The sequence below is a fragment of the Exophiala bonariae genome (assembly GCF_035927105.1).
Source record: "Exophiala bonariae strain CCFEE 5792 chromosome Unknown scaffold_5, whole genome shotgun sequence".
In the NCBI taxonomy this organism is placed as follows: domain Eukaryota; kingdom Fungi; phylum Ascomycota; class Eurotiomycetes; order Chaetothyriales; family Herpotrichiellaceae; genus Exophiala; species Exophiala bonariae.
Window position 1 is genome coordinate 357,804 of NW_027042480.1, and position 13,254 is coordinate 371,057.

At 49.5% G+C, this 13,254-nt stretch overlaps 5 protein-coding genes across 5 annotated transcripts; 3 read left to right on the top strand and 2 right to left on the bottom strand.

Moving 5' to 3' along the window:
• Positions 1 to 2,183: 2,183 nt before the first annotated feature.
• LTR84_010897 (uncharacterized protein) lies at positions 2,184 to 4,637 on the bottom strand (the record flags this gene model as incomplete). Its single annotated transcript, XM_064854430.1, has 1 exon — positions 2,184 to 4,637. One exon carries the CDS (start codon positions 4,635 to 4,637, stop codon positions 2,184 to 2,186), a length of 2,454 nt encoding a protein of 817 aa, XP_064709156.1.
• Positions 4,638 to 5,989: 1,352 nt separating this feature from the next.
• LTR84_010898 (uncharacterized protein) lies at positions 5,990 to 6,946 on the bottom strand (the record flags this gene model as incomplete). Its single annotated transcript, XM_064854431.1, has 1 exon — positions 5,990 to 6,946. The coding sequence occupies one exon, from the start codon at positions 6,944 to 6,946 to the stop codon at positions 5,990 to 5,992; it is 957 nt and encodes a 318-aa protein (XP_064709157.1).
• A 560-nt stretch (positions 6,947 to 7,506) lies between these two features.
• On the top strand, positions 7,507 to 8,214 carry LTR84_010899 (uncharacterized protein; the record flags this gene model as incomplete). The annotated part of the gene is made up of 1 exon (XM_064854432.1): positions 7,507 to 8,214. The coding sequence occupies one exon, from the start codon at positions 7,507 to 7,509 to the stop codon at positions 8,212 to 8,214; it is 708 nt and encodes a 235-aa protein (XP_064709158.1).
• A 622-nt stretch (positions 8,215 to 8,836) lies between these two features.
• LTR84_010900 (uncharacterized protein) lies at positions 8,837 to 9,439 on the top strand (the record flags this gene model as incomplete). The annotated part of the gene is made up of 1 exon (XM_064854433.1): positions 8,837 to 9,439. The coding sequence occupies one exon, from the start codon at positions 8,837 to 8,839 to the stop codon at positions 9,437 to 9,439; it is 603 nt and encodes a 200-aa protein (XP_064709159.1).
• A 1,383-nt stretch (positions 9,440 to 10,822) lies between these two features.
• Positions 10,823 to 11,119, top strand: LTR84_010901 (uncharacterized protein; the record flags this gene model as incomplete). Its single annotated transcript, XM_064854434.1, has 1 exon — positions 10,823 to 11,119. One exon carries the CDS (start codon positions 10,823 to 10,825, stop codon positions 11,117 to 11,119), a length of 297 nt encoding a protein of 98 aa, XP_064709160.1.
• Between the last annotated feature and the right edge of the window lie 2,135 nt (positions 11,120 to 13,254).

A 13,254-nucleotide genomic window follows, 5' to 3' on the forward strand; every position in this document is an offset into this window, starting at 1 on the left:
AGGCGAGAGCTACAAAGCAGGGATGGCTAGCACTGAGAGCAAGAAAAATATTGATCTCGTGTTGCTGTGCGGCGACGACATGACCGTTTACGATGAAGCGTTATACTAGTTTGGGCGGGAATCTGTGTCTGTGTTCTTATATTCCAATTTAGCATTGGCCGGCGTTTCTTGGACTTGGGCTTGGGCTTGGTGGCATGCATTCTTGAGCTATACCCGTCACCACATAGGCGACCTTTCAGCGACCATCCATCTAATCAGGTATCACCCTATTTATTCTGGGGCACGTTCCTCACCAAAAAGGAACCGTATTTAACTATTAGAAAAGCAAAATCTCTTCAAAACTGGGTTGCGAATTCGTAACTTCAATCTATCTCTCTTACCCATAATCCAGATTTCAGACCCAAAGCTCCAACTAGGTCGATTTCCCCTCTCTGCAATGAAGCTAGTACGCCGGACTCTGCTATCTCGTTTCCAACTTACTTGGGTATCTGGGGTACCGTTGGCATATAGTTCCTGTTTGTGAGAGGCTGATTATCCATGACCACCGTTGAAGAGCCCCAGAAATTGCAATGACTATGTATCTGGAATTGGCGTTGGAATGTTGGAATGTTGAAGCGCATCACCGGTCGCGCGATCTCGCCCGTTGTCTGCTGCCTCTGAGAAGATCAGATATCTGGTGGGTGGAACGGAGCGTGGCATGCCATGCCATGCCGTGCCTTTGGGATGCTATAGTTGGTATGGTATGGTATGGTAGAGATGGATTATGGATGGATTGGAAGCAGAGACGGAGACCTGGGTGATGTGATGAGATGGACATTTAAATGTCGACGTCGACATTGCCATTGACATCAACATCGCGTATGATATCGCGTATTGAAAGATCGAGTGGGACTAGGGACAGGATGATCGAGCAGGAGGAGCACAGAACTCGGGGACGCATAGGAGGAACTTTCTTTGCATTTGGTTCGGCTGCTGGGGTATATATCAAGTCGATTCAAATGAGAGGACGAGGCTCGCCTAAGCAAAGCTATATATATGTAGCTCAACTATCAATGACGCTAACCAGGACCCTGAATATACATAGCATCCACGCCATGGCCATGGTCATGGTCGCTGGACTAACTAAGTCGCGATCGACAATGAGATTGAAAAGCTGGACCACAAACAGTGTGCGAAAAGAACAACAACGAGAAAATGTTCCGACCTGCCCCTGACTCAGTCTCACCCACTGCTGTTGGACCCAAAAGTGAAATGGAAAAAGTGTTGAGAAAAAGTAACTCCTTTTGTTCCTTTGTTCCTCCGGACCTCGCCTAGGACACCGAGCTGGTTTCCCCTTGCAGAAACAGAATAAAAGAATATACATAGTTGGTAGAATCAAAGAAGCACATAAGAGATCCCCCGTTGGTCTCAGGGTACTTTCTCCCCTCCTTCGAATGATCGGTGATATCAATGGATATCGATCGCAGGACCGTATTGCACACGTATCTCGACTCTTGGTAGAAATAGAATTGCCGGCGTGAATATCGCATCACATTAGAACTGTTGGCTTGCTGAGGTCCGGAGAGCTTGCCGATGATGGACATCAAGAATGGCGGAGGATGGCCTGTAATCGTCTAGGCAGTGACAACAGACGAGGATGATGGATCCGAATTTAGCACCACACCAGAGGGAAACTCTCCAACGGAGTGCTCGCCTGGGTGGTCTCCCCAAGGGTGCATAATGCAAGCTATGCTGATATGCAGGAGCGCGCCAAATTGCAACAAATTTCAAGGTGCAGAACGAGATGTCGCACAGCTTTGCCAGGCCTTGGCTTCCTGGTGTGCCAATTTTCTTTTCCAGGCGGACGGCGTCGGAGATATCATGGCATTCCGGTCAATTGGAAGGTGGAAGGTTTCCTTCGCAAAAGGATGTGTGTGGCCAAATAATGGGTTTCGGTCAGCCGACCCCGCATTCTATGCAAGAGATTCAAATCCATCAATTGAAATCTGGAGAAACGGGCGATTGAACTGCGCTTCTTTCTCGGAGACCGTTAGGTTGTGTGCAAGTTGCAGACAAAGTTCGCGTTCTGAATAGGCCAAGCTGTAGTAGTTTGTCCGCCGAGCCACGAAGTCCTCTCCAGCCTTGCAAGCTTAAACATTTATCCCAATTTTTTTCTGCCCTCTGAGCAGTACCAAGAAAAGTCCCTAGACCTCCCAACCTGAATTGACACCACCTCCCGGCCCAAATGGACCAGTCATGTTCTCCCAAGTTGCTGATCCAAAAATGTCGGCCACATTATAGTCCATGTTACCCCAGAACATGGGATCTGAATAGTCGTTTAGCGGCCCGTCCGCTCCACTTTGACCCCGTTCCCCACCGTTCAACCCTGACCCTGAAACTATATTCATGTTGCTCTGTGCGAATGCGAGATCCTGGGGTGTTGCATAAACCGCGCTTCCAATCATCGGGGCAAATTGTGGTTGGGTGGTTGGTTGACCCCGGTCCCAGTTTGAAAAGTCAAACACTGAAGGTTGACCACCCGTTGGGTTGGTCAGGGCGGAAGGGTTGTTAGGATCGAAGATTGTGGATGGTGTCCAAGTCGGGGTAGAGTTGTTGGTTGAAGATTGCTGTCTCAATCGTGGAGGATTTGCAGTGGAATGATTTTGGACAGGACTGCTTGTTGCAGAGTCGGTGAAAGATGATTTCCTTGGTGAGGCCATAGTCTCATCACCTGTACGTTGTCGTTTGCGGCTTGGGGCATTGGCCTCAAACTCAATGGTTGCCTGTGGGCTCTCGACAGCCTTGATGGTTTGTAGAAATCCATTGACAGATGCCTTCCGACCTTGAATATTCACAAGGAGAAGACTCAATACCTTATGACAATTGCCCACAGTGTACCATCTGTGGTTCATGCTCTCAAGTAATGTAAGACATGCCTGCATATCACTCAGTGCGCGTGCTTTGGCGTACTTGCCTAGCTGGCAGGCGAAAGCGATAAGTAGGCCTGACATCCACGCCGCTGACAAAAGTCCCGGAAGGAACATGGACTGGCCATGTTTTTTGTGCGCCTTGAGACCGGCAACAACCCCACGAGATGCTCGAATGCACACCTGCAAGCCATGTTGGAATTCAGGCGTCGTTTGATCAAGTGAGAGACGTGGACGATTGACAAGAAGTAATAGCCTGTGGTAGAGAATTTTGAAGAATGGTGCTAGATGTTGTTGAGAAGTAGGAATTGCAGCAGTATCCCCCGAGACTGATCCCTTTCTACCAGTAGGCTGTTGTGTAGAATTACCAGCTTTTTCCGGGGCTTCATGAACGGGATCATTGCTTCCCATTTCATTCTCACCACTGAGAAAACCCGGGAGATCATTCCACCATGTCTCTATATCACTTGTCAAGCGCAGAATTTGCTCATGTTTGGGAAATCGATGGTTAATACTTTTGTGGAAGACCTCGATGATTTGGCCAGTCAATTTGCCCCATTGCACATATGCAGTTAAGGCGGCTTCTCGTAGACGCTTTTCTCGTGCTTCCGGTCCGTCGTCATTCGCAACTCGCGGATCCTCACTAACTAGCGGAGGCGGTGGCATATGAACTCCCATTTCAATATCGGGTTTTGGAATGATGTCTCGAGGGAGTGTTTTGTGCAATTCAGGACCAGAGAGGCACACATCAATGTCATCGTCTTGAATAGTGTTTGGGTCGCCAAGGCTGAGACTGCAATGCCTGTCTAGCGCATATGCAGACCAGAAGATGCGTTTTCTGATCTCACAATCCTCCAGGGATAGCTGAGCATAGCGCAGCGGGCACCGATGCAGCCCCGCATGGTAGATCAATTTAACGATGATTCCCGCTACGGTGCTGGCTTGGCGAATTGCCAAGGTAGCGACCAAGTAGAGTTCAGCGGCCAAGATGGCTTGAATGGTTGCCATGTCATGGGACAATGCAAGACAACCAGCCATACGGCTGACATCGGCAGTGGACTTGATGCGAGACTCAATGGGTAGATGAATATCTGTCCGATCCAAGGAAGCGATGTTGATGATTAATTGGAAGGTCAAGAGTTTCCGTATGTCCTGAGGGGTGGGATTGTCTGCTGTTGGCTTGGAGGGGCGACGTTGGCGTTTATAGATGGATTCCATATCTTTGATAAAGCTAGGACCGTGCAGGAAGGGAAATAGTGGGTGCCATGTCGTGAAAAAGGAAGTGACCAATTCGATAGCCACTCTCTGGTCCGGAGGTTTCCCTAGTCCAGTGGCCAAGAGCTGGGGAAATGGGTCAGTAGTGGATGGACCATCATGGAGGGGACCATTGTATGAGCGCCCTTCTGCATCCTCTCCGGTGAGAATATCCTCGCTTGCAGGAACAGCATTAGGCCCAGCAAGATTTGAAGTGGCAAAGGCAGCGGAAAAAGCTCGTCGGACAGTATTGACAAAGTAGACTCCGGATGAGCTCCCTAGCCAGGCGGTCTGTTGGTTGGGGAGTTTTTTGAGGGTTCCAATTTCCGAAGTATGAGTTGGACGTTCCTCGGGTTGATTGTCGCTGTCCGAGTCGTTGGTGTTGGCAGCAGTAGTCCCAGTAGTAACGGAAGGAACAGCTGGTGGTGTGGGTTGACCAACACTGGGAGATGGGTTGTTGTTGGATCTCGGAGTCATCTTGTCCGACCAAAAATTCCTGACAAGGTGGTTGGATTGGTGTGCACAGAGTGGCTCGACCTAACGACCTTTGAAGACTATGCTATACACTTGAAGACATGATCTTGAGGCGGACGTAGAATCAAGCCAATCCTCCAAGTGGTGGCTTAGTTACTAGTCGTTGGATGAGTCGGACGACAGTGTATGCGAAAAGTTGGTAAGAAAATGATGCGGGTTGCGCGTACGTGTGGAGTTGGACGTCTCGAGGACGCTGATAAGTTGTCAGATGGTAAGAAGCTGGCCCGATTATCTTTAGACAGTTGATATCCAGTGTACGCGTTGCTTCACTGAGAAAAGAGGTTGGAAATAATAATCGCGATGTGATCACAGATCATCAGCAGTAAGGATACAAATGGTAGGATGAAAAGAGATGGTGATAAAGGTTGGAGGCTCGAGCTTCTTCCAAGCACTGGCGAAGCCGAGTCAGAGCTGAAGATGGATCGTGGCTGTGGTTCAGATTGGAGTTGGTTAGCAAGATGAAACTCAACCAGCCCAGCCTTCTCAGACAGGGTTACTCGGTATGCCAGTGGGACAAGGCGGGGGAGAGTCGCAGCAATAATGACGAACAAACACCGACGAGGCACGATCGATCAAGAAGTCTCAAGTTTGTATGTGTGCACATGGTTGTTCTTACTAGGAGGTGATTCTAACTACAGCTTGCAACGTCACCCAGTTGGGGCACAATTATAGCGATTTTCCAGTTCAATTTTTCAACAGTTGGTAAGCTAACTAGATGACTCCGAGGAGCGGCACACCAAGGTCGAAGGACAAACAACGGGTTAATAATAATCATAGCCCAACCACCTAGGTAGTCAGGGAGCCCTCGGCCCCTTCCAGGCACCCACCAGGTACAACGAGCCCCCAGTCTCCAGTGGCGAGCAGCACCCCATCTAGACGTTCCAGGCGCACCCGGACTGGAGAGGAGCCCCAGGTCCAGGGACTCTCCAGGGGCAACGAGGCCTACAACCCGCCTCACCAGGACCAAGAGACTTTGGGAACCAGCGGACGGTGAGAGATTCCATCCAAGCCAGATCAACAAGGGTTCCCACAATATGGTTGCTGTTTATCTGGCGCCAAAGGATGCATGCTTACTCACGACCACTACTTTCAGCATTTAAGTTTAACCCTTCTCTTTTCTCTGGTTGAAAATGTCTCTCGATGCGGTCATAGTTGAATTCCATCTCGACAGCCCTTGTAAAACGTCTCCTGATGATCCAATTCGGATTCAGATTCAGATCTAAAATTAAGTTCCTACGGGCAAGGCTGATATCTACACCACCTACGAGGCACCTGGCTTGATAAAGTGGCTCCCACTACGACCTTGAAATCCCCACCACTCCGTCACCATCGACCAATTCAACTGCCTGCCCAATAACGTTGGCACCTTTCAACACATCCACCACTCCACTTGCGATTCCTCCATCCACGCCTCTGGTACCCTGCACAAACTTGACATCCTTCAGCCATTCTCGCGCATCCTCCTCAGAATAATGACATCCAGCTTCACCCGTCCCAAGCATTCGGACGGCTTGATCGGGTGATTCATTGAACAATGCTATGCCTTTGTCCAGTGCCTCGAAAATTCCAGACAGTGCTTCACTTGAGGAGTGGTCCGTCGGAGGAAAGGTCGAGGTTGACGCCGCGATATGCCATGACGGCCAAGGTGTATAAATCTCCCCAATCTTCTTCAACGGGCTGTCTGCTTCATGAAAATATGGCTTGGTTGTGAAATGCTCCCACATGAAGAAATCGGCGGTAGAGTTTGTGACTCCATTGCGCAGATCTGCGAATGGACCAAGCGGCACGATGGTGAGATCCTCCGACTTGGAGTCAGAGGTCTGTTGTAACCAACCTTGTTGCTGAGCAAGGACAAATGCCATGACGTGGCTGCCACTGCCTATCCTGCTCACTCCCACCTTTCTGTGCTGCTTGAGATCGTCAACTGACTTGATATCGTCACGATTCCTCCCGGTCACAATGGCCCACCGAAGAGGAGTTGACACCCATGATCCTACGATTGAGTATCCTTTCTCTTCCAATGGTTTGTCCTTGTTGCTGTCATTGAGCAACCCTGCTACCCATCCTTCGGTGAGACCAATGGCAAGATCAATTTCCTTGGATCTCAAGGAAGTGATCATATGACCAGTGCCTGCAGGGAATGGAACAAGAGTGACTTGTAATGAGGATGGGAACAACGAGTTCTGAGAGGCGAGGTGGAGAGGCAACAGGTAGTGCTCAGGCACATAGCCGATCCGAACTTGGGAGACCATGTTGGTAAGTTCGCAGGGGTGTAAATTCGAGGAGAGAGCACACAACTTCGCAACGAGTACAACCTTGCAGAGGAAGTGATGCAGTCAAATAAGACTCACAAAAAAAGTCAACACTGAAGAGTGCAGGCAGCTTCGCGTCATCCGTTTCGACTTCTCCAAAGGATCCCCCGCTCTGGAAGATCTCCCGGTCCGAACTCTGGCTAACACGTGACATCAAGCTTAATATCATTCAACATGGCTGTCTTTTATTGACAATTCCTTGCAAGCAAAACCCTATGGAGACTATGGCTATGGTTGAGCTTGCAAAATGAACGGTTAAAATCAGCACACGTCGAAAGATGAACCCCTGTTTCCACGACTCACCTCATTCGGTTATTGCTGGTTAGTCTTTGATCTTTCGGAATTGGTCCGCCCCCAAGGCCTCGGGGGGCGTCTGGCCTCCTCACCATGACTTCCGCGCTGCAGCCGATCAGCCAATATATACTGCAGCGTCAGCTGAAAACTGTTCCTGTTGACCCTTGGTCTAGTATCCACGCCCCAATATATCCTGACCACAAGAAATGTCTTCGGAAAGTGTCCCATACAAGTACAAGCTGTACAGCTACTTCCGGTCCTCTTGCTCTGCTCGTGTTCGTATTGCTGCGCACCTCAAAGGTATCGAATTGGAGTATGCCTTCATTCATTTGGTCAAGGCCGAGCAGAACTCGAGTGCCTATCATGTATTGAACCCTTCGGAATCCGTCCCGACTCTGATCGTCAGCAATGGTCAGACAGGTGAAGAAATCACGAAAATCAGACAGAGTGTGGCCATCTTAGAGTATTTCGAGGAAACGAGGCCTGAGCTACCTCAATTGTTGCCTCCTCTGGAAGATCCGATAGCAAGAGCCAGAGTCAGAGAATTGGTCAACATCATCTCAAACGATGTTCAGCCGCCAACGAATCTTCGTATACTCAATTTCATCAAGCCCCGCGGAATTGAAGCCAATGAATGGCAGCAACATTTCATGAACTTGGGATTCAGGGCGTATGACGACCTGCTCAAACTTTACGCGGGTAAATACAGCGTTGGTGATCAAATCAGTCTAGCAGATTGTGTGCTTGCTCCAGCAGTGGATGGAGCGTTGAGGTTTGGTGTCAAAGTGGAGCAGGACTTCCCAAATGTGTGGAGAGTATGGACCAACATAAGCGAGGTTGAAGCATTTCAGCAAGGGAGATGGAATGCCCAGGAGGATACTCCAGACGAACTACGACTAAAGTCAAAAGAATGAGCTTTCACAGGCCCAAAAATGGTCCGAGATGGCTGTTTCAGTGCATAAAGCCATGATGCAGATCTGATATGGCTTTTGAGCCCTGTTTTGGGAACTCCAGTTGACCAATTTCGTCGTGCGATTTGCGACCCAACTAGGTAGTTTGTTTGCTTCCACGGACCAGTTGAGAAGTACGTTTACCAATCACTCGTGTTACAATCTTATGGACAATTCATAGCTGCACCTGCCCAGATAGTCACCGTTCCTCTTTATATAGGTAGCTAAACGACTGGAAGACTAAAACGGTGGCGGTCCGGAGGCCGGGAGCTGCTCAGTCTTAAAATGCAGGATGACGTCTTGTTGATGTCTAAACCGCCAACCACATCCTCATCGTCCCATGTTTGCCCATTTATCGCTGCTCCAGACTTGAAGTTGATGCTGTTTGACAAACTACCTACCAAGGAAAGTAGGACTTGCACACAAGTTGCAAGTCGGTGGACACTTCTCCAGGTACTGTCCAAGTCCCTCAGTACTTTCTGACACTCTGCCAAGTCCACCTTCTTTGAGCTTGTTTTCCCCCATCTCGATCTCAACATTATGTGTCATTAGCTACTTCTTCAGTACCCGGGGTTTGATGGCCGACATGGCCGAAATCGGTCTCAATGTCTTTCAAGTCATCCAGAATGAGCTTCTTTCTCGTGAAGGAACTCGCTCAACTCTGGGCATTGGCTTCCGTCTCTCAATCATAGAAGAACGTCTGAAAAACCATGAGGCCAAGACAAAGAATGGCTTGGTGTGGAAGCCACTGCATGCTCTTGTCCCTATATCAGCCCTGACACCGGAAGCAAGAGAGGCTTCGGAAAGTCAGAGAAAAAGACTTCTTGAGAGAAAGGGTGCTCGGCCATCAAGAGACGAAAAGGATCCCACCATGCTGATTCGAGACGATGAGTTATGGATGATTCATCGTGATTTTCCACGGACTGTCTTGGAGTTCAAGGAGCTTCAATTCCACCCTGAACGGGTTCGAAGTCTCCTTAACTTCTATGATGTCAAGGTTTATCGGCCAGACATGAGGCTGGTTCTTGTGGATCGTGCTGATGGTCTGGTTGATGTAAAAATGAACCTGGAGACTTGTCTCGAGGAACTGGCGACTTCATGGGGCATCAATTGGTTCAGAATTGGGGGTCTGGTCTTGCCTGGACAACCTTTGCCTGCGCAGCCCATGCCTGCTCCATACCAGACCTGAGACTTCCTCACTTTTTGGTCTTGAATGTACATGTGAAAGGTCAAACGCCGATCAGTCATCAAACATATTGGGAGCCGTTTATGCACAGGTTGAACCTTCAACGTGTGCTTGGACCTCGCATCCTTGTCAATTTCAAGGCTCAATATGAAGTCAGTGACAACGCTACCCAGGGGCCGTTTGACGGCCAGCCGGACGACAAGCAACAATGACCCATTCAAGAGTCATTTGTCAGATATCACTGTGGTGCGGATGAACTTACCGTTATGAGCCACCATTTACCACATACGGACTGCCTCACTTTGTTTGACGAATATCTAGTGGAAAATCACTTGGACAAAAACAAAGTACTTGATGACCTCCTTTCCCTGGCCATGTCTCCAGATATATATAAAAATCAGATCACCTCTCCCAATGTTGAGCCGGGCAATCTTTGTTGGCCTCGATCTCTGGTTCTCATCAATATGTCAGCGAACCTCGACGGCAACAACCTCCAGGGTACTTGGTCGTCCCCATCCGGACCACGCCTATCTCCTTCGTGCTCGAGGGTCTCCCTCTTCTAGGAGATCGGTGTTCAGGCGACTATCCCCCAAGTCTTGATCCCACATCAAAGCACCAATGGCAGACAGGTCTGAGCCAGATTGTACCTACTTCAATCGACTCGCGGCATTACCGGCAAGATTCGCACCCGTTATGAGACTGTGATGCCCGTGGCTAAGGATCAGGAACATTTTGCACCTTACTTTACGATTGAGGTCAAGAAAGGCGACACGCAAGAGTCTGATATGCAGGGCCAACTCGCACTCTACTCTACATTCCAGCTCTACCATCGATTTCTACTGCGGTAAAGATTTTAGAGAGTGGTAAAAAGGAGATCAAGCCCGAGTCTTCTATCGATCTTAAGCACTACGGTTGTTTCCGCAAATGGAGTAAGATCATTTTCTATGCTACTACAGCGAAGACCGACCTACAGGATAAATTATTTGTGCCTCACCGCCAACGTCTGCACACCTTTCAGGCAGTTCATTCTACTGGACTTGATAACGTACGACATATTCACGAACACAGCACCGGTGTTGCGTCCGGGGATACTCTGATCATGCCAACCGGTCGGTTTTACGAGGTCTACACAACCGAGGAGTCGCTTATGACTGGTACCAAGTCGTGGGACTCGCTGTGACACTATGTTGAGAATTGTGCAGGCGACCTACCGACTTCATCAACAGATCCACTTACCTGTCACCCGACCCATGGCTACAAATTAGCCAAATGTCAACTCCATCTCCCTTCTCCCCATCCAACCTTGAGAAGCACAAACCCATATCTGTTCTTCCTACAATGACACTGACAACCGATCCGCAGCTCACAGTAGCCAAAATAACCACCATGGGTGGCGATGAAAACGAAGAGCAGTTGAGTGGAATGGAGAACGACACTCTCCAACCCCCAGAAGAAAACCTAGGAGAGAATGACGGCGATGTAGCAGAGAACGAGCGCGATGATGGAGAAATTGGGCCCGATGATGAGGAGACAATCATCGTCCCCACCATCGAAGACAGCATCCGCGAGCAAAGAATCAAACTCACCGCCGCGACAGAGGCGAAGGCAAAGGAGAGAGATCAAAACTTTACGACGGCTGTTGATCTCAGCAGGAGCTCAAAAACACCACCAAGGAAGACATGACCTACGAAGCTCGAGCCAAGCTAGAGCGAATAGGCGATGAGTGGGCCAAGTACCTTAGGGGGCGCCGGGCTACTGGCCGTTTGGACGAGAGGAAAAACGTGTCCAGTACTTGGCGGTTATTGAGGCAAGCTTAGGGCCTCCCAAGATACTAGATACAACGTTGCAATTACTGATAACATACTACGACTGCTCATGGCGCATTCGTCGCCCTACCTCCGCATCAGCTTCGATGTCTGAGAGAATTGCTAGAGGAAGAGATGCAGCCACGTGTAGCAGCGTGTAGCAGCACCTTCACGTGACACTTTCGGTCAATGTACCACAACCAGCAGCACCAGCAAGAGTCTGAAAGCCTCTGCTAGAGGCTTAATCCTCCTAGACAAGACCAAAGTGTCAGAACCTGCCCTTCCACGCTCAAGAGAGGCACAGCGTACGCTCAAATTGAGCCACAGATGAGCCTGGTGCGGCGAGTGGCTCTGAACACATCGTCGAGTTGCCAATCAAACCGTATCCCACGAGAGAGGTTATGAAACAACCGCTAAAGAAATGACCCATCGACGCTCACCTTGGTGACTTTGTCCCCTTCACCAATCACGGAAAGTACCCCAAGAGCGGACCAGATCGTCGCCAATCTATCTCTATTGCCCGTGAAAAGCCCTAGAACCTCTTCTTCAACGTTTTCAAAGTCACTTATATTGCGCCATTCCTTTTCAATCTGAGCGTTGTGGACTTACCCGGTGGCTTCCAATTCGGCACCGGGACAGACTCTCACCAACGCTTCCTTTATCAAAGGGCTAGCCCGAGAATACCTGAAACCAGAGCGTACGATTATCATCGTGGGAATGTCAGCTAGAGCTTCAGTCGCGATGCAGCCGTTTACGGCCATTGCAAAGGAAGTTGATTCACAAGGCTTACGCACCTTGATGTATTTACCAGACTACTGAGCATGGCGACGATACGTAGTCGCCGAAAGGTCGTCTAATGAGCTTCAGCACTCTGGCCGCGCGAAGCAGCTGAACAGACAGCGATCGCGTTCTATGGCCAAAACAATTGACCGGCGTGTGGCAAGCTTGCGTGGCGAAGAAGCTCACACAAAGACTACTGGGGAGCAGAAGCCTGTCGGCATATGAGATGATTCATCTTCCCCATCACCACCCGCCTTGGAGCTACAGCCACGTGCTTCTGTCACAATGGAATTCCCAAGAAAACGTGATCGCTCAGTAGCTGAGGACATCAGTGAGACACAGGAAGTCGAGTCAGTTCTTATGACTCCCTCCACACGGGCCTGGAGAGGTTGAGCAGTGCGCCGATTTAGAGGGCTGAAACTGACCGCAGGGAGTCAGCCCGTCTCGCGGAAGACAACCACCGTCTGCGAGACCAATTGAACACTAAGCAGTTCAACCAGAACGCTCGTGGTAAACCCTCCCCGAACTTGACATTATCCCGGGAGCTACCACTACGGACCCTTTTTCCGATTCTTGAAGATGAATACCTTGACTCTCTCTTCATTCCCAAAGACTCCCTGTGGAGAGTGGATTGAAGAACCAGATCGTCAGGCACTATGCATGGTAACTCATATTCGGGCTGATGCCATGGCCCGGGCATTTCCGAATCTCAGATCTGTCGCTGGACTCAACGCTGGCACTCTCAGTCCGTATGAATCAAGGCTCAGGACTCAGAAACACCAATGAATATTGACCGCTGCCCACGTCTCTAAAGCTCAGGGACTGCTCCTCTCCACGGCATTTATCAGCACATCATTGAGAGAATGCCGATAAGTTATATATATACAGATACAAAGAACAATGAGTGACTCCGGCAATCGTTGTCGGAATCCGCCTGATGATGAGGACAGTCAATCCTGATCGATTACATGCTCCAAAGCCCGACTTAGCCAGCTTTTCAGCATACATTCGGAAGAGAAGTTTTGATCAGCGCTACGAAAGCAAACACCCAGACACACCATTTCCAAACAAAGCTTCAAGATGTGACGTTCTGAATGTAAACTTTTGGTACTTCCCGGGTACAGTTTACAAAGGGAACCAAAGAAAGACAGAAGTTAGGCAATGGTCCTCAGACACTAACCGTACGACCCCCTGCATGCCGTAAACAAAAAGTCGAAAAGGCGGACCTTGCAA